Here is a 21387-nt window from a genome sequence, read left to right on the forward strand (position 1 = left end):
CACCCCTCGACTTTTTTTTTCTGGGGCTATATCAAGGCCAGACTCTTCATCACACCAGTTGCTGACGACGATGAACTGAAGGCTAGGATACTAGCTGCTGTGGGTACTGTGACAGAACACATATTACAAAACACCTGGAGGGAATTGGAATACCGCCTTGACATTCTCCGAGCTGCCAAAGGAGCACACGTTGAGGTTTACAAAGAACTAGTACCACTAACCTAAGTAAAAGCATCAAATGTAAATTATTATGTCATATGGTTATTCTGTAATAAATTGTTATAATCAGGGCAAGACATTGTGCTCACCCTGTACAATTCTGCTACGATATGAGACAAATGAATGCAAAAATCATATTCAACTTAAGTCAGCAGGGAAATCAGCAGTCATTGAACACTATGCAACATAATCACCAAAGGATTTTCAAGACCACTTATCTATAAAATGGTAAGTCCAGGTTAGAATAGCAATCATATTATGAAAAAGGTGGATAGCTATTCACCATAAAAATGACTGGCTGAGTTGCAGATAGGCACAATGAAAAGACTGTCATTTGGCCAAAGCCTTCTTCAGAAAATAAGAGAGATAATACACACATTCACACAAGGAAGCACCCCTCAGAGAAGCTTCTATCAACTTCACAGATGGGAGTTATCCTTCCACATATTCTACACTCTTGAAATCATCCCAGCCTCATCCTAATGTAATCTACTGTCTCCACACCATCCACCCAACAGTTTCCACTTTCCAACCTCCCCCCCCCCCCCCCCCCCAAGCACTTTCATTGTGCTCCGCTCTCTGTTGGCCTTTTCCCCTTCCCTGTTGCTCTCCTCCAGCCCCCACAGCCTCCCGACACTGCACCAGCAGCCTTGTCTGGCCACCATCTGGTCCCTGCAACGCTCTATCCTCGCCCTTCCCCCCCACCTGTACCCTATCATCCCACCCCATTCCTTGTCCCACTACAGACTGTTATTTCCACTCGACTTGTCACCAATGCATTCTGGAAGCAGTGGCTGGAGAGAGCAGTAATTTATGCATTAGGTGTGCTCGCTTGTTTGTGTGTGTGTGTGTGTGTGTGTGTGTGTGTGTGTGTGTGTGTGCGCGCGCGATTTCTTTTCTGAAAAAGGCTTTAGCCAAATGCTTGTGTGCAACAGTCTCTTCATTGTGCTTGTCTGCAACTCAATGTGTCATCATCACTGTGGGCAACAAGGATAGCTCTTCATAATATTATTAAGAATACTTATTTGCTAGTTAGTTTCAGGTTCCATGGATCATTTCCACAATAAATCATAATCATGTGGAAAGAGTCATTTCACATTCACATTGCAAATGTACCAAACTTCAGAAAAGATCATTAAATAATCAGCTGAAGTAGATATGTCAGAATATCTGACACACAGAGAAGGTGAGAATAATTTAAGAGCCAGGGTTTGGCACCTCGCACTCAGATTATTAAGAATTTTTCAGGAATCATCCATCTCAGCCATTGAAAACCAAGGAAATGGTATTATGGAATGTCACTGGCATTGTGGGGTATCAAGTAATAATATATGTGGTAGACAACTACTAACGAACTAACCTAAGGGGAATGAAGTAATAATATACGTGGTAGACAACTACTAACGACCTAACCTAAGACACACACAACTGAATTCATGATTATGAAATGACATCTTCTCTTACACTGGTTAAAATACTAAACACCAAATACACTGATCAACAATATTATGAAATGGAGAGATTGCTAGTCATTGTAAAGCTGACACACGAAAAAGTGTGTTACCATCTAGCCTCTGGCCAAAGTCTCCTTCAGAAAAGAAAACATCCACACATTCACACAAGCAGCCACACCTCATACATAAATGACTGCTATCTCCAGCCTCAGCTGTATCTCTTCTCTCTGGCACATGAAACAAGAGAGGCAATGGGTGTGCCATTAGGTTCACAACAACATCACCTTTGAAGCTTCCTGGCAGATTAAAACTGTGTGCCGGACCAAGACTCAACTCAGGGCCTTTGCCTCTCGCAGCGAAGTGCTCTATCAACTGAGCTATCCAAGCACAAACCGTCCTCACAGCTTTACTTCCGATAGTACCTCATCTCCAACCTTCACCTAAGTTCTCCTGTGAAACCTGCAAAACTAGCACTCCTGGAAAAAAGGATATTGCAGAGACATGGCTAAGCCACAGCCTGGAGGATGTTTCCAGAATGAAATTTTCACTCTCCAGCTGAGTGTGCATTATATGAAACTTCCTGGCAGATTAAAACTGTGTGCCAGACCAAGACTCAAACTCTGGACCTTCGTCTTTCACAGGCAAGTGCTCTACTGACTGAGCTACCCAAGCACTACTCACGACCTGTCTTCACAGCTTTATTTCCGCCAGTGCCTCATCTCCTAGCTTCCAAACTTCACAGTAGTTCTCCTTTCTTCTGGTTGTGCTAGCCTCGCAAGTTTCACAGGAGAGCTTCCATGAAATTTGGAAGGTAGGAGGCGAGGTACTGGTGGAAGTAAAGCTGTGAGGGCAAGTCATGAGTTGTGCTTGGATAAATCAGTCAGTAGAGCTCTTGTCTGCGAAAGGCAAAGGTCCCAAGTTCGAGTCTCAGTCCAGAACATACTTTTAATCTGCCAGGAAGTTTCATATCAGCGCACATTCCACAGCAGAGTGACAATACTTTTCAACATGTTAAGGCTCGTAACTGTGCTTATCTTCAAAGTCTTCATGAATCTGCTGTCCTGATCCATCTCCACACAGAAGGAGTGCGACTGATGCCCTGGCCAGCATATCCACTGAAAATATCTGGTCTTGAGTTGCGAAGCGACTGTCTGCCCACCACCTGCAAGCCACTATGATGAACTCTGGCAACTTGATGCAGCAATGTGGAATGACATGCCAATATCTGCCACCCAAGTTCAATAGGACTTGATGCCCAGCCATTATAGAGTCTTTTTTAGTTGAAGCCCTGAGTTGCAGCTCTGTGTATTAAATTTCACAAATGTATCCCTCCAAATCACCTACAAATTTAGTCATATATTCTTAGTAGCACACTCTGTACTCGTAATAAGGTTATTTCTTTCTTGGAGTAGTAATTTTAATGTGCAGCAGTGTATTTCCTTTGGGACACCATTCACTATCCTCACGTGACAGGTTTGCCGCCACCTGTGGACTCACTGGCACCGTAAGCGGACCTATTGTCTCTACAGACATTTGCGGCATCACTTTTTCATTTTCTGCGCGAAGGAAAGAAGGGAGAGGATATCTCACACAGAGTCATAATCTTCACTTTAACATGAAACTTACCTTATAGGTCAATTTTTTCACAGTTTTACCTACTGCAGTGTAAGTTTTAGGGACCTTTGTTACTTTTGATACAGCTCCTTTCTTTAATTTCCTTTGTTGCTTCCTGCTGGGTTTCTTACTGGACGTTTTCTTCTTACCAAAGAGCTGAAAACAAAAAGATTTACCACATAGAGAACAAATAAACAAATATGGGGGCAGACAAGTAATACTCAATGCACTGATTTGAAAAATTTAATAAATGGAATGATAAATAATTTAGGATGCTATCTTACTGACATTAAGGTCAACAGAGAGAAGGCACTCTCTTAATCCCATTATCGGTATGCAAGCGACGGTATGCACTACCTAATATGTTCCAAAATGTGGTGCAGAAGAAAAGAATATTTCTGGGGCTCATACCTCAGGCTCTATTGGTGACAGAACAGTAGAGACAAGTCTTTGGATAGCCACTGTGCTAGAGACTATTTGTATACCCAATAGGATTGCCTTTAATGTAATTAATCTACATTACAGGATCAAAGTTAAAATATTCACAATTCCTCCAGCTTAGGCAAATGGAGCAAACTGGTTGCTTCTCTCTGTTCGCATTAGATGTGCATCTTAGGAGGCACCATTTAGTTCAAGGGTGGTTTCCTAAGAAAACCCAAACAACTTCTCTTTTTTTTTTTTTTTTTTTTTTTTTTTTTTTGGGCTACGAAAACAGAGCCGCAGATGCCAAGATGGGGCTATGTACAGCAAATGCCTGAATTTTTTATGATCTACTCCTAAGATCCCAATCTCAAACAATCTTCAGAATTTTCTTGATGTCTTTATCTATTTCCAAAATACAGGGATTCAAAATTACCCAACTTGTATACATAAAATCTTGCATGTAAAATCCAGTGTGAGGTGAAAAGATCCTTTATAATGTGATGTAGCATGTAATAACATGCTGTAAAATGTCTCCATTATCATCAGAAGGATTCTGATAACCATGTTGTAGTACTGGAGCACATGCTAAATTTTCATGCACCTAAATAAGTAAAAAATGAAAATCTTACTGATCCAGGAAGTTCTTTATAGATGACAGGGAAAAGAAGGGAACCAGCAGAAAAATACCGCTACTGGACCACAAGAACGCTGAGTAAGCCTCAGTTTATTAAAAGACTCCGGCTGAAAGGTGGGGTGCCAGCTGCCTTATACTACTTTCCTCAGCGCCTTTAAAAAATTGACCAAAAATCTTGCCATACAAACATATAATAAAGTCTCCACATGCCATTGTACTGAGCCTGGCAGAGGGTACCCTGTACCACTACTAGTCTTTTCCTTTCCAGTTCTACTTGCAAATAGAGTGAGGGAAAAATAACTGTCTATATGCCTCCATATGAACCCTAACTTCTTGTATCTTATCTTTGTGGTCCTTACATGCAATGTATGTTGGCGGCAGTAGAACTGTGTGGCAGTCTGCTTCAAACGCCATTTCTCTAAATTTTCTCAATAGTGTTTCTCAAAAAGAATCCCATTTGAGCTCTCAAAGAATCTCTGTAACACATGCTGCTCGAACCTACCAGTAACATATCTAGCAGCCTGCCTCTGAATTGCTTCAATGTCTTACTTCAATCTGACCCAGTACAAATCCCAAACACACTAGCAATATTCAACAATAGGTCACACCAGTATCCTATATGCAATCTCTTTTAGAGGTGAACCACACTTTCCTAAACTGAAGTCGACCATTCATCCCTACCACAGCTCTCACATGCTCGTTCCATTTCATATCGCTTTGCAACATTATGCCCAGATAGTTAAAGCACATGGCTGTGTCAAGCAGGGCACCACTAACCCTGTATCCAGACATTACAGGCTTTTTCTTCCTCCTTATCTGCATTAACTTACATTTTTCCACATTTACAGCTAGCTGCCATTCATTACACCAACTAGAAATTTCGTCCAAGTCATCTTCTACAATCACTCAAACTTTGACATCTTACCTAAAATCACATAATTGGCAGACAACCATTGATTGCTGCCCAACTCCTCCGCCAAATCATTTACATATTTCATCTCTCAGGAACAGTCCCGTTGAGGACAATATACTGGGTTCCTTTACTTAAGAAGTCTTCGAGTGACTCACATATCTATGAACTTATTCCACACGCTCTTACCTGCATTAACAGCATGCAATGGGGCACCATGTCAAATTCTTCCCAGAAATATGGAATATGCCTGTTGCTCTTCATTCGTAGTGCACAGTATATCATGTGGGAAAAGGGCAAGCTGAGTTTCATATGAGCGATACTTTCTAAAAACATGCTGACTCATGGACATAAGATTCTCAGTCTAAGAAAGTTTAATATATTCAAACTGTGAATATATTCAAACTGTGAATATGTTCAAGGATTCTACAGCAAACTGAAGTCAGAGATATTGGTTGGTAATTTCACGGGTCCGTTTTTTTGCCCTTCTTATGTACTGGAGTCACCTGCGCTTTTTCCGGTCACTTGAGACTCCGTGCTGGGTGCGAGTTCATGATAAATGCTGGCTAGGTAAGGGGCCAATGCCACAGAGTGCTCTTTGTAAAACCAAATTGGGATTCCATCCAGACTGGTGATTTATTTGCTTTCAAATCTTTCAGTTGGTTTTCTACACCAGGGATGCTTATTACTATGTCGTCCTTACAGGATTTTGTCCAATGGTCAAATGATGGTATGTTTATACGATTCTCCTGTGTGAACAATTTCTTGAATGTGCAATTCAAAACTTTGGCTTTCATTTTGCTATCTTCAACTGCTACACCAGACTGGTCAACAAGGGACTGAATGGAAGCCTTAGACCCGATCTGTGATTTTTACATATGACCAGAATTTTCTCAGGTTCTCTGCCAGATTTTTTGTTAAGGTGCGACGATGGTAGTAGTTGGATGCTTTGAGCATATATCTCTTCACACATGCAAGAATCTTTACTAACCTTCGCTTGTTGTCATTTGTGTGTTCCCTTCTGAACAGAGAGTGCAACAGCCTCTGCTTCCTCAGCATCTACCAAATTTTGTTGTTAAACCACAGTAGGTCTCTTCCATCCTTTAAACACATACTACACTCATAACTCTCCAGAAAAAGATTTACAATCTGTTTAAACTTTGTCCATAATTCATCTACATCCATATGTGATGTCAGTTCACTGTCTAAGTGAGATGCTAACAACTGCTTATCTGCTCTGTCCAGCAGAAACACACTCCTAGCCCTCTTGACTGATTTATTAACTTTTGTAATCATAGTTGCTATAACATCAGGATCGCTAATTCCCATTTCTATACTGACATTGTCAATAAATTCCAGCTTATTTGTAGCTACAACATATAAGATATTTCCAATGTGTGTGGGCTACTGAGCTAGCTGCTCAAGACAGTTTTCAGAAACCATGTTCAACAGTATTTTGCACGACTGTCAGTCTGTAACCCCCCACTGCAATGAATCCAGACACATCCCAGTCTATACTCAGTATGATAAAGTTGCATCAAAATAGTACTGCATAATCTGCATATTCACACACTATTGACCCTAGACTTTCTTTGAATTACTTTAGAACTGTCACAGCCAAATCAGGTGGTCAGTAAAATCATTCAACAATTAACTTGGTTTCACCTACACCTGTTATACCCAACCAGGTAACTTCACTGTCACACTCAACTTTGGTCTCGATAGACTGCAATGACAGCACTCCCCCTCCTATGGCTTCTAATCTCTCTTTCCGATATATGTTCCATGACTTGCTAAATGTATCAGAAGTTTCCACCTCGAGTTTCAGCCGGCTCTCGGTCCCAAGAATAATTTAAGCATGAGAACTTTCCAGGAAGGACGTAAATTCATGAACTTTATTATGAATACCTCAACAGTTTACTGGTAAAATTTTTAGAGCCAGAGTGCCTCTACTCTGAGCATCATCAGGCTTCCCTTGCTGCATATTTTCAACATCAATCTTCTTTGATATGAGCTTTTATTTAATGAATGGAAACTACTTGAAACCATGCTTGTAACATAATAAGGAATTAACACTGATAAGCAAGTGCCTAAAAAGGGACTGAATGTAAATATAAGTTCAGGTAGGAATATCAACAATGTAGGAAAAGATAAACTGCTACTTACTGTAAAGAAGACACGTCAAGTTGCGGACAGGCACAATTAAAACACACTCATATAAAGCTTTTGGCCACAACCTTCATCAGTAAAAGAGAGATGCACACCATTCACACACACAACTAAGCACACCTCATGCACATACAACCCCCAACTCCAGCATCTCGGGCCAAAAAGCTGTAGTTGGTGGTCGTGTGTGTGCATGAGATTTGCTTGCTTGTGTGTGTGTAAATGGTGTGTGTGCACCTCTCTTCTACTAATGAAGGCTGTGGCTAAACACTTTATAGTGTTTTTTAACTGTGCCTGTCTGCAACTTGACGTGCCTTATTTCCAGTCAGTAGACAATATGTCTTTTCCTACACAGCTAGTTATAAGTTCAGCTTTTTTTCACCTTGGGAAAAGTGTCTTATCAAGTTGTTACAAATCTAAGAATTCTGACAGTATTAGCCAACAATGCCACACGGTTAACTCCGAACTTTTGAGCAGGCTTAATGTTGTTGTTAACACTAGTATAATTTTTATCTCATAAAAGCGCTATATGAGTAACTGTACTAAACTGAAAGACTACAACATTTCTCAGTTTGAAATTATCACTCAATGTAAAGGTTCATCAGTCTGAACACTGAAATTTCCTCACAGGAATTGCACACTTGCCAAGAACTCCGTCACCCTTGCCTTTCACAGGAACAAATGATGCGAGTGAGGTGGTGCAGTGGTACAGCGCTGCTCCCACATTTGGGAGGACAACAGTTAAAATCCACATCTGGCCTTTCTGATTTAGGTTTCCCATAATTTCCCTAAATCACTCCAGGCAAATACCAGAATGGTTCCTTTGAAAGGGCATGGTCAATTTCCTTCCCCACCCTTGAAATGATCCAAACATGTGCTCCATTTCTAAAACCCGCTAAAATCTCCTACTTGAGAGGACTTCTATCTCCACTAGTTTTGAAAAACATTTCTTCTAGATATCACACAAGTTACCTGTGTTTTCAAAAATCAATTTTTTGTATGTGTAATTAGGGCATTAACTGAAATCAGTTTAAACCGACAGCAATGATACACCAGAATCAAACATCCTGGAGGTAGCAGGGAAATTTGAATAAATGTGGAAACTAAAGAATTCATTAGCATTCATAAAAATGTGGTAATATGTTTGGCAGTTTGTTCTACTATGTTACAATTCAACAATATATTGGAAGAAGGTGTTTTATTGCAATTGGGAACTTTAGACTGAACACAATAAGATGTTCGTTTTATTCCTTGTACAGCCATTTGAAATATTTAAAGATTTTTACATGTTGTGCACTGTGTGGCACCTGGGTTTATTGACACAGCAAAATGTAAAATATGAAATGGCAACTCAATAATATAAATCTAATGTAAAGTCATGTTAATTCCTGTTGGTCAATCTTCAATAAACTGTTAACACTTGATCATCACTAAACAATGTAGCATGTAAATTGATGGACGTGTGCCCATTTCCCATCATGGTGCATGAGACTGGTGCGAGTGAGAAGAGTGTGCTTGACTGGTTTTCGTTTTGTCGTGAAGTGTGTTCGGAGTTTATTAAGTACAGGGGTAAGTTGGGTGGACCTGGGGTTGTGGCGGAGATGGAAGAGTTGCCATTTGGGGTATGAGATGGGTAAGTCTGTGGTTGGTGTCTGGGTGTGTGGGGCCATCGAGGGGGGGGGGGGGGGCGGGGGGGAATGTTCGGAATGTGTCTTTAGGTTTTTGGAGGAGCAGACTAAGAGGGAATTAGTGGGGTTAATTGAGGAGTTTATAGAACCGTGTTCTACTGTAGTTTCTGATGCTATTTCTTCTTATAGGGGGTTGGGTGAGGAGGGGTACAATCATTTAGTAGTGAAAAAAATTATGAGACAGGGGCTTGTATGAATACCATAGAGGGGTTGTGGGGGGGGGGGGGGTGTTAAGTCAGTTCTTGGGAGGGGGAAGAGGCGCTCTTCTAACCTTCAGTCTCATTTAGATGAGAACTGTTGACGGAAGAGCTTCCCTGAGGGCTATTGTTTTTTTCAGGTTTTTTAAGGACAATCAGTAAGATGTACAGGCCGAACGTGGTTAGTTAGGGTGGTTTGTGTGGGTGGGTGGGTGCGACTTGGGGACAGGGGGGGGGGGGGATAGTTGCTGGTAGTGTTAGTGGGGGGGAGTTGGTTTGTTATTTAATTGTGGAGGCTCTATTTTGTTGCAATTTTTGTTGAGTTGTAGTGTGTGATTGAGATTGGTTTGTTTATTTATTTATTTATTTTGCTTATGGGTATTTTATTTTGGGGTGAGGGGGGAGGTTGGGTGGGTGGTATGTGGTGTGCGGATGGGTTGGGTCTTTCTTTTGGTTGTGAATTTTTTTTTGTTGTGTGTGTGTGTGTGTGTGTGTGTGTGTGTGTGTGTGTGTGTGTGTGTGTGTGTGTAGTGGCTGACCTAAGTTGTAGCACCAGAACTTTGTCGTGGTAAGTTTTTTTTAGTGTAATTGCTGTGTGTTGTTGTGGCTGGTGTGATGGTTCTGAGTTGTGGTAGTGATGATATGGTATCGTGTGTTGGTCTGTAGGTATGTAGTTGAATGGAAGTTTTCGATTCCAATGTGTGGTCGTATCTGTGGGTGTTTTGGTATTGGGAGCCACTGCTGACCTATGTGGGTGAAGGGAACTGTTCAATTTCAAGGTGTGGCTGAAGTTGTGGGTGATCCGGTTTCGGGAGCCGCTGCTGACGCATGTAGATGAAGAGAACTGCTCGGTTCAAAGGTGTGATCGTTGTTGTGGGCGGTTTGGTATCGGGAGCAGCTGTTGACCTATACAGGTGAAGGGAAGTGTTTGATTCTAAAGTGTGGTTCGATCCCTATGTGTGGTCGTGGCTGTGGGTGTTCTGGTATCGGGAGTTGCTGTTGAGCTATATAGGTCAAGGGAAGTGTTCGATTCCAACATGTAGTTGTGGCTTTGGGTGTTCTGTTATCGGGAGCTGCTGTGGAGTTATATATAGGCCATGGGAAGTGTCCGATTCCCATTTTGTTTTCGTAAGTGTGGTTTGGTGATATCAAAAGCTGTGGTGGTGGTGTAGTTTTTGGGAGTTTATAAGGTGGTATCGGGAACTGCGGTTGAGCCATGTAGGTCAAGGGAAATGTCCAATTCCTGTAGATTTTCTTGGTGTCATGTTTTTCTTCATTTTGTGTGTTTTGGGGGTTTGTGGTTTTTTTTCCCTACTATAATTAGCTTGCCCCCACCCACGGTTGTCCCATTAGTTTGATTGTATTTATGGAGGGAGATAACAATGTCTTATTTATATGTATTTTTGTGTTTGTTGCCATGTGTATGTAGTGACGTAATAAGCGCCATATTGATGACATCATGGGTCAAAACAGACGGGTGGACTCAGATACTTCTATAATGTACACTCAGTTCTTAGCTGTGAGATCCTTACTGTACCAACTGAATATCCAATTACCTGTTATGCATATCAGGGAAAGCTTTACTAAGCATGTTACTAATAGTCCTATAAACCCGTGACCATTCACAACAACTCCCATATCGCGACTATGACGTCATGAAGTAAACATAACAACAAACACAAAAATAGATCGAGAAACCATCAAATACATATTCCTCCAAACATATAATGAAACTAACGGGACAAGCGAGGGAAATTGGGAGGTTTTGGGTGGGGACAAACTAAAAATAAACACACGCCAGTAAACAAAACGACCACAGCCTTCCCAAAATCAACTAAATTACATTATCCACTAGAATCGAACACTTCCCTGGGTGCCTAGGCACAGATTTCCCTGACGGCTCTTTGTAAAATTTCACTGATTGGGTCATTCCATGTCAAATCAACACACTTTAAATAAAAATTTTACCTCAACCTATTAGATTTTGCTGAAAGTTGGTATACTTACAGTGGGTGCTGAAACTAAAAAAAATACCAAATTTCAATATTTTACCTCAAACCATTCCTGAAATATGGTCATGTAAACTTTTCAAAAACTGGCCAAAAATGTGTGAATGGACTTTTTTTAAATTGCCCTAGGAACTGATCTAATTGAGCTAGAGAACTGGGAAAGGTGTCACTTTTGCAGCATTTTTCATGCTCATTCCAGCGATAGACAAAAAACATAGCTTCTAATTAATAACCTTTTTCAAAATACTAATTAATATTTTGATTTAATTTTAATTTTTTTACAAAAAGGACATAATTGAAAATTTTCAAAATATTTCCATAACTACTTCATACTGTTGTAAATCACATGGCAAAACATAATAAATGTGGGACGATGATGGGTTCATTGTTAAAAAAAATTATTCTGGACTCTTGTTTTTCACTAACGGCCCTAGTTTGACCAAACTGACCTTTAAGGTAGTACGCCAGTAGAGGACCGTATACATAGGGCTTGATGTCTGTACAATAATTCGGAGACTGGAGCCGTTGTTGAGATGATGTAGTCTGCATTGTTACCGACTAAGGCTTTGTGTGCCTATAGCATTATTGTGCACTGTGGTTTTAGTGCAAATCAATTGTTACCTCTGTGTTGACCAGTCTGTATCTATTATATTTAATAGTTCATTTTCAAGTAAATCTATACGTTGAAGGGCAGTTTATAAGTGGTTTTTCTATAATTATGGAACCAAGTAAAAAATGCAGTGCTGTAAGAGTGCAGTGAAGAAGTCAAATCTTTTTATTAGAGACAGAAAAAAACTGAGAAATGTCACAACATGGAATGCCAAATTATTTCATCAAATACCAAGTCGTGCCAAGATTCCTGATAAATGTAGGAAAGATGTAACCAAATTGAAAAATACACCAGAGCCCATCAGTGATGAAAGTGTTGAAGAAGAATCTTCTGGATCAGAGATAATCATCCGAGACCAAAACCCTGACTTCACTCCAACTTCAGTAGCTGTTAAAACATTTAACACAACACTTCAAGAACTAGGTGAGTCTCCAATTGACAAGAGAAAACTAACATCTAGGCATTACGCCAAATCAGAAGTGAAGAAAATCTCATCAATGACACGTAAACTTTTTGTTGCTCCTGAAACTTCTTCGTCAGATACTGATAAATCCGTTCTTGAAAATCTTAAAAGAAACTTTAAAAATTCTATAAGTAGAGCAAAAAAAACTAATGATTCTTACAAGTTTACCTGAAAAGTGGAGTGTCAGGAAAATAATGAGGGAATTTAATGCTCCTAATTACATTGTTCGGCAGTCTAAAAAAATTTTGAAAGAGAAAGGATTCATGGAAGGTCCAAACCCAAAACCAGGGAAGTGTTTACCAACAGAAACTGTCAAAACTGTACATTCATTTTATGAAAACGATGAAGTTAGCAGGGCAATGCCAGGTACTAAAGATTGTGTGACAATTACAGAAACAAATGGAAATAAAACAAAAATATCAAAAAGACTTATTTTGCGTAACCTTAAAGAAGCTTACAAGCATTTTAAAGACAAGTTTCCTAACTTAAAAATAGGTTTCTCTAAATTTGCTGAGTTGAGACCAAAACATTGTTATTAGCTGGCCGGAGTGGCACGCACGCACACACACACACACACACACACACACACACAGTCTGGGGGTGCACACTCACCAAAACATAAAATTAATGATAGAAAATGCCAAACTAAATACAGTAACAGCAGCTTAAACAATTATAAGCAGTGCATTGCAAAAATGCTTTGCAACCCATCACCAGTTGATTGCAACAAGGGAAACTGTGAATACTGCCCAGGAGAAACTGTCATACGTAAAATTTTACAAGACTTTTCATGAAAACTTAATTGAACAAGTTCAATTCCAACAGTGGATGTCAGTTGACCGATGTAATCTGGACATTGTTCAGAAAACTTCTGAAGAATTCATAGATTTATTTTGTAGTAAGATGTCGACTTTGATTCAGCATGACTTCACTGCCAAGCAACAACGAACATTCCTTAACTCCACAAGAGAAAACCTTATGGAATCTGAATTTGTTGTCATATGTGATTTTTCAGAAAATTATAGTATAGTTCTACAGGATGAAGCTCAGAGTTTCCACGGGACAAGACAACAGATTATCATTCATCCCTTTGTTACATATTACAAACAGGAAGACAAAATTGAGCATATGAGCTTTGTCATTGTTTCTGATTGCCTGGAGCACAATACAACTGCGGTTTACACCTTTCAAAAGAAGCTAATTTCATATCTAACAAATAAATTTCAAAAGATTCCAAAAAAGATATACTATTATTCTGACGGTTCTGCTGCTCAGTATAAAAATAAGAAAAACTTCCTGAACCTTTGCCTTCATGAGGAAGACTTCAACATAAAAGCTGAGTGGCACTTTTCAGCTACAGCACATGGGAAAAGGCCTTGTGATGGAGTAGGGGGTTCAGTAAAGAGACTGGGGGTCTAGTGCAGCAGGGGATACAACCCGTCGGCTTTGGACAATGACGTCACAAGTCGCCAGATAGCAGTTTACCATTTTCGCTTTTGCTGTTATGTTTCAGTTTCGTTTTTTTACTGATTGCTTAATAAAGTGAATCTGTTTATTCTATCTCGTGAGATTTTTTTTTTTTAAAGCCAAAAAACACTTATCAGCCACTGAAGGGAGCTACAACACTAAGAAGAATCGCTTCTCGATTGGCGACTTGTGACGTCAATGTCCAAAGCCGGCGGGTTGTATCCCCTGCTACACTAGTCCCGAGACTGGCAGCTTGTGCAAGTTTGCAAAGGCCATACCAAAATCAGATCCAAACTGCACGAGATCTATTTGAGTGGGCAGTAGATAATATCACAAATGTGATATATATTGTATATTCCACTCAAGAAGATTACGCTGCTTCAGAAATATTTTTAAAAAGCTGACTTCAAGAGGCATTGACAATCAAAGGAACACAGCAATTTCACGCTTTCATTCCCAACATTACATCAAAATTAATAGCAAATACTTCTCAGGTGATATGCAGAGTTGGGAGAGGGAAGTAACTACATCACCAGACAAACTGAAGTTACAAGATATATCCGGCTATGTCACCACTGTATATGGGAGAAACTGGTGGCTTGGGTACATTTTAGGAAAAAAAAAAAAAAAAAAAAAAAAAACGAAGAACTTGATGAAGTGAAAATAACTTTTCTTCATCCATGTGGACCAGCTAAGTCATTCTCCTATCCTGCACATGCATATGTCCTGTGGGTGTCAGTTGTGGATGTTCTCACAAAAGTGAATCCATTTACTCCAACAGGGAGAACATACATTCTTAATGAAAGCGATGTAAACCAAACCCAGTCAGCTTTATTAAAATGTAATATGTGAAGTTCCAAGACAATTTATTGGGAAACTGCTTTCAACTCAAAACTTAATTTTTGTCTCAGGTTACTGTTAATGTATACTTTACAGAAAGTTGTTTCAAAATTATTGTTAGTATCTATTGTGTTAAATTTAGCTACGTACAGATACCTCTTACTCAAAAACTAGCATTACGTATTTAATTTGTTTAATAGTTCCATTTCAAACATCATGGACCACAACTATTACGTAAATACTTGTACTTTTTCATACTTTATTTCAGTTTGTAGTTAGTTCACACTTTTTTGTTTTATCAGTTAATGTACTGTTAGTTAAGTTGTATGAAATTGAAATAAGCAATCAATTATAAAATAGGCTGATTAGTTTTGTTTTAATAAGGTGATGTTTTGATATTTCTAATACTTTTTTTACTTACCTTACAGTATATTTTAATGAAATTCCTGTTTGTTAAAGGTCAGTTTGGTCAAACTAGGGTCGTTAGTGAAAAACACGAGTCCGGAATAATTTTTTTTAACAATGAACCCATCACCATCCCAGATTTATATTTTGCCATGTGATTTACAATAGTATGAAGTAGTTATTGAAATATTTTGAAAATTTTCAATTATGTACTTTTTGTAAAAAAATTACAATTAAATCAAAATATTAATAAGTATTTAGAAAAAGGTTATTAATTAGAAGCTATGTTTTGTTGTACATCCCTGGAAAGAGCATGCCAAATTACACCTTCACCAGATACTACCTCAATTAGGGCAGCTCCTAGGACAATTCAAAAAAAAGTCCGCTCACACATTTTTGGCTGGTTTTTGAAAAGTTTACATAGCCATATTTCTGGAATGGTTTGAGATAAATTGAAATTTGGTATTTTTCTTAGTCTCAGTGCCCACTATAAGTATAGGCCTACCAACTTTCAGCAAAATCTAAGAAGGTGAGGTAAAATAGGTGTGTTGATTTGACATGGAATGACTCGTTTTCCTAAATCTCTTCAAGTATATGCCGGTATGGTTCCTGCATTATTCTCATAAAACGTACATACATATTCTGCGTGTTTTTATAGTGCTGAGGTATTTATTCTCATGGTATTACAACAAATCCCTCATCACTATAATATCGCCGGTCGGAGTGGCCGAGCGGTTCTACGCGCTACAGTCGCAGGTTCGAATCCTGCTGTGGGCATGGATGTGTGTGATGTCCTTAGGTTAGTTAGGTTTAAGTAGTTCTAAGTTCTAGCGGACTGATGACCTCAGAAGTTAAGTCCCATAGTGCTCAGAGCCATTTGAACCAGTTATATCATCTGCGGATGAATTAATGCATTTCACACTGTCATAAAGCGTCAACATCAATGCCTACGGACTAAAATCAGACTTGCTACAGTGTACGCGAAACTGCAGCAGACATAGTTTTGTGCCAGCAAAAATGCCGACTAGCGTTCTCAATATCATTGGCGAGAACACAGTTCCACTGGCCTACGCGTATTATAGCGGCTATTCAAGAATTTTGGAATTATGCAAGTCGCAATTGAGACTATTATCCCATCTTACCCTCAGCACATACAAGGGCATAATGAAAGCTGTCATTACAAACATCAATTTCATGTTAAGTCAAAAATTATCACAACAAGAACTTACGCTGAATGTTTGTTTCTTGAGTAACGCAACTCCTGGTTTTGTCCCACCGCGAGGAAAACTTCTTTCAGCAGTAGCAACCATGGTCGAGGAGATTATCACGAAAAATTCAAGGCACAAACTAAAAACTAAATTCTAAACACTGATCACTTCATGTAAAAACTACAATAAGAAAAGATCATCATTCCATACTTCATTGTACTGAGCCTCTACGTAGGTGAACTAAAATGAACATGTACATACGAAAGAAAATAATACCAATAACTGAACATCTATCATGTACCCCAAACACGTGTATGTACAGCTAAGTACACAACAACAAGATCGACCTATGCTAGACCGCCCACAAAAAAAAGTTAAATCGATAATCGACGTTCGATTCATACAATCTTTGACTATAAAGCCGATGTCACACACGCAACAAAAGTGTTCCCTGACCTGCTGAGCGATTAAGTTTCACTAATCCCTCAACAGAGTGTGTCTTTCTCTTTTTCAGGTTACACCAGCTAGGACCAATCAACAAGAATGGTAATATATCTTTCTCTCTTTTACAGGAACCGCAGGAATGGCAAATTTTGTCTAAACTGTACCACCTCGAGCCAAGGATAGGCTCGTCTTTTCAGCGTCAGCAACAAAAGTGTCGCCACAGCTAATGAAAAAAAATAATGCAGTTGCATTGCAGTTACATGTGTGAACACTCAGGTTTTAGTGGCGCAAGTTAAGAGAATCGACTTCTTTCGCGCCACAAAAAGTTCAGCTTGGTTGCACTTTGTCCTGCCACTTTCCTACCGTAACTGCTCCCTGGTGCCAGTATTTCGAAACACGAGCACTCTGTCGCACTTATCGTGATGAAAATGTTGCTGTACGGCGTTCGATTAATTGTTTTTTTATGTTTACTTCTGTAAAAGTGAAAACAATGGTCGGCAGCTACACTTTCGCAGCTTCGAAAACTATCGCAGTAGTATATATATTAATCATAAAGATGAGTTGTATAATCTTCATAATTTGTGAGACCAAGCATTGTATCAACGAATATAATAAGATTCTAAAATCTTGGAAGGATGGCATGTCTGCCGATGGTATTTACATGCCAGCTGGTAGCTAATAATTTGCCATTGCAGGCAGTATTTTCGTCTCTTGCGTGTGATTTGTTTAATAATTGGGTTTGTCTCCCCTGATTTATGCCCATGGGAAATCTATTTTCGGATGCAGCATTTGGGTTTCTTCTTCCTTGTATTTAACTCCTGTCACAGCTCTAAGAACGTAACACGCCGCGCACTACAACATTCACACCCGCCCATGTGGACTAAGTCATGGTGTTCCACAGGGCTCCATTTTAGCTCCCTTTCTTTATTTGGTCTACATTAATGATTTCCCATCACACGTTAGGGATTCTGAACCAGTACTGTTTGCAGATAACACCAGTCTATTGATTGAAGGGAATAATGTAGAAAATCTTACTGCATCTGCAAAAAATATTACAAAAGAAGTGTCTGAATGGTTTACCAGAAACAGGCTAATAGTTAATCCCCAAAAAACGGTACTCATGAATTTCCACACTGATCAAAATAAAAATCTGGCACAACCTGTAATATATAACGACACTAAATTTCTTGGGATTCATATCCAGGAAAATCTTAAATGGAACACTCATATCACAGCCCTAAATTCAAAACTAGCAAAAACGAGCTATGTGGTAAGAATTCTCTGCTACAGTACTAGTGCAGAAACAGTTAGGGCTGTATACTTTACTCGTGTACATTCAATACTGAAGAACAGTATCATTTTCTGGGGAAATGTACATCAGGCCATAACAGTTTTCAGGAAACAAAAGGCAATTATAAGAATAATGAAACAAGTGAGCAGCAGAAAATCATGCAAACCTTTCTTTAAAGATCTAAAGATCCTTCCCCTTCCCTGCATTTATATACTGGAAGTAGTCACACATGTCAAAAAAAAGCATACTGAGACAAGAAAACCTTTTCCGTGAAAACAAAAGTGTCCATGATTACAGTACCAGGTCAGACAGTGACAAACATGTTAATCATTGTAACACCACATTATGCCAAAAAGGTGTATGTCATGCAGGAACAAAACTTTACAATACATTACCAAGACATATAAAATCTCTTACTGAACTACAAAGCTTTAAAAAGTCTGTGACATCCTACCTTCTGAAAAACTGCTACTATTCAAACTCACAGTATCTTATGCAAGAAAAAATGTAATTTGTATCTTTAATTGTAGAAATATGTTATAAATATACAGTATATCAAATATTTGTAATTATTAACTGTATAGATCCAATTTGTCATAAAAATTTATAAAATGTATCCAGAATGTATGTTTGACATTTGAAAATCCAATAGCTAAAAAGGTTTTCTGTCCAATATCCTGTGTACAATATATGTACTTAAAAAGAGATTTATATGGACAAATAAATAAATAAAAAGTTCAATTGACGCGATATTGAAAGCTGTGCAACTACGTACAATTTGTGGAGTTGTGTGTGAATGGTAGCTCATGATGCCACAACAGCAAGGCACAAGCTGTGGCGCCACATTAGGTGCTTGTTTGAATCTGGCTGAAGACCAGTTCACACTGGCTGTCATATCACGTCCCATCCTGTCAAAACACTCTGCAATGCATTTCAAATGGCGGCAACCACACTGGCTATCCCGTCACGTCACATCACGGCACTGTCAAGCTTTGTCAGGAAGAAAGTTTTGACAGTTGATGTCATCCGTCCATTGTTACTCATGTGATGCTGTGCTCATTTCCTCCCTATACATCGCCATGCTCAGATCTCTTTATTTCATTTCGTAGTGGTTTGCGTTGTTGATATCAGTTGTTTAATGTTCGTTATTTGTTATAAATTGTTTAGTTTCTTTATTTCTTTCGTTAAAATTTATAAGAAATGACTAACAATAAATCGGAACTGTGAGGCAACAGTCTTAATTGTACGACTGGAGCTCACTAAATTATTTGACCTTGTGGTGACAGCGACTATACATCGCCTCTGACTGACAAAATAAACATTGTTGCTCTGTGCAGTGAGCAGTAATACCTATGATGGATTAACACGTGTCAAACCTATGATCAGTGTAGACCACCTAATAAACTAAGGATTTGTCTACCGCACTCCGTGTAATGTGCAAATCTGCCCCGCCAGTTGAGTACTCAACACGCAGTCTGTCACATCGCCTCACCACTTCAACGACGACGACGAAGATATTTTGCAAACAGTGATACGAACATTCCAAGTGACAATTTACAATGTAACATTCGACCTGGAGAAGAGGAATTTCAGTGCAGTGATTTAGACGGAAACAGTACCAAGTGCAGTAACGAACAATGGCGCCCTGTTTATTCTGTAACTGTTACCTTGTGGGCCTATAGTTTTTCCTCTGTTCCAGCTCCTGCTCCTACGTAAGGACTCCTGAACCTTTTCAGTGACTTTTTGAGTGATATTCTCTGGCCACAATGCTACACGGACCTCCCTAATGGCGCATTTCCAATGTATCAACAATGGACTCTGCAAATAATCCTACGGTTACCTCGCCGACCGCTTCAATATACGGACAGTAAAGCACAAGAGCCAGTTCCCCCAATGGTGTCTGAGTCTCATGTTACAACTGTTTCTGCACTGCTCATTCTGCTCAGAAACGATCCCAGTGCATTGAAAAGTGACGTCCACTCGTGCCAGCTGCACGTCCTGCAACGTGTACAGTGTTTAACCTTAGCATCGCCACACACCTCGCATCTCACGCCTCTCAGGTGCATTCTGTGTACAGTGCTAAAATGCTCCACAGCCCTGAGCTTTCGCAGCACTCACCGCTTCAGATTCCATTTACATTGCGCCAACCGATGTCTGACGTCACACCTGCACCAGCTGCACCACGTACTTTTGACCTCTCGTACACCGCTCACGGAGACGGGACGCATCTGTTGGATCTATCATATCAGCCATCGGAGATGTCAGTTTTCGAGCTGCACAACACCACGCTCCCGCGATTACCACACCAATACGGTACGTCGTCCAAGGTCTGTGCTCCGTACCACGTGACGTCTGCGTAATCCACGTCGCAAGCTTCCACGTTGCCGCCAGACAGGCAAGAGAAGCGGACAGCATACTACATACTTTGTCGCTCCCCCGCCAGCCGCGTCGGTCAACTACATGTTCTGTCCGGTCCTGCAGGTACAACCTACAGACAGTCTTCACATCACCCAGCCTCGTTTTAAACTACTCCCATTATGTACCAATCTTCCAGCAATATTGTTAGCTCTATGCAAGTGCTCCCATGGGATCATCGATGACGACGCAAGATTTATTACCTTACATAGCCACCTCAGTCATGATGTGGACGTAATTAGCAACCTGTTCCTGGCAGCACCCACTGATGAGTACGAGACATCTAAGGCTTTGATGCTCCAGCGCCTCTCACGCTTCCTGGAACAGCAACTACACTTAGTTATGCATGAAGAAACGTTCAGAGACAACCGCCACCCTCAATCTGGAGACGCCTAAGAAGCAGATTGATCATATGCTGATATCTAACCACACACTCTGGACACTGTGGCTATTGAAACTTCCTATAAATGTCCATACTACAATGGTCTCACACGAGAATGGCCCTTTCGACTCCAGACTTTGCGTCACAGACCGACTTAACGCCCAGGTGCAGAATCGTACTGTCATCAACTGCTTCTCTGACGTTGGCAAGGTCATAATCTCGCTCAGCTAAGAGGCGATCAAGGCTAACTCACTGCCATTGAGCTGACCTGAGCTGCACCACTCACCAATGGCAGCCATCCCTGCCTCCACTCCTCAAAGTCACAACACATCCGAGATCAGCTGACTCTGGTCGACCCTGCCCAGGCCCCCTCCCACAGCCATACCACGCGACCTTCACAGTGCCAACGAACAAAAATCGCCAAACAATACAGCGAATATGCTCACCTCCCTGATTCACCTGCAACCCAGCACAGTTTACAGAGCCACTTCAGAGAACAACTCTGCCTGCCTTCACCTCTTCGACACATGAGCGATACTGTTGGTTCG

The 21387-nt window shown here is 40.1% G+C and overlaps 1 protein-coding gene across 1 annotated transcript in view; it reads right to left on the reverse strand.

Moving 5' to 3' along the window:
• LOC126473883 (protein RRP5 homolog) overlaps positions 1–16627 on the reverse strand; it is a 182881-nt gene extending 166254 nt beyond the window's left edge. Inside the window, exons 1-2 of the mRNA XM_050101221.1 lie at positions 16329–16627; positions 3300–3443 (exon numbers count right to left, since the gene is read on the reverse strand). Of these exons, the coding sequence (XP_049957178.1) occupies positions 3300–3443; positions 16329–16409 (225 nt within the window). The 5' untranslated portion in view covers positions 16410–16627. The remainder of the gene's footprint in view (positions 1–3299; positions 3444–16328) is intronic.
• Positions 16628–21387: the final 4760 nt, after the last annotated feature.

This window comes from Schistocerca serialis, chromosome 4, assembly GCF_023864345.2.
Source record: "Schistocerca serialis cubense isolate TAMUIC-IGC-003099 chromosome 4, iqSchSeri2.2, whole genome shotgun sequence".
Lineage (NCBI taxonomy): Eukaryota > Metazoa > Arthropoda > Insecta > Orthoptera > Acrididae > Schistocerca > Schistocerca serialis.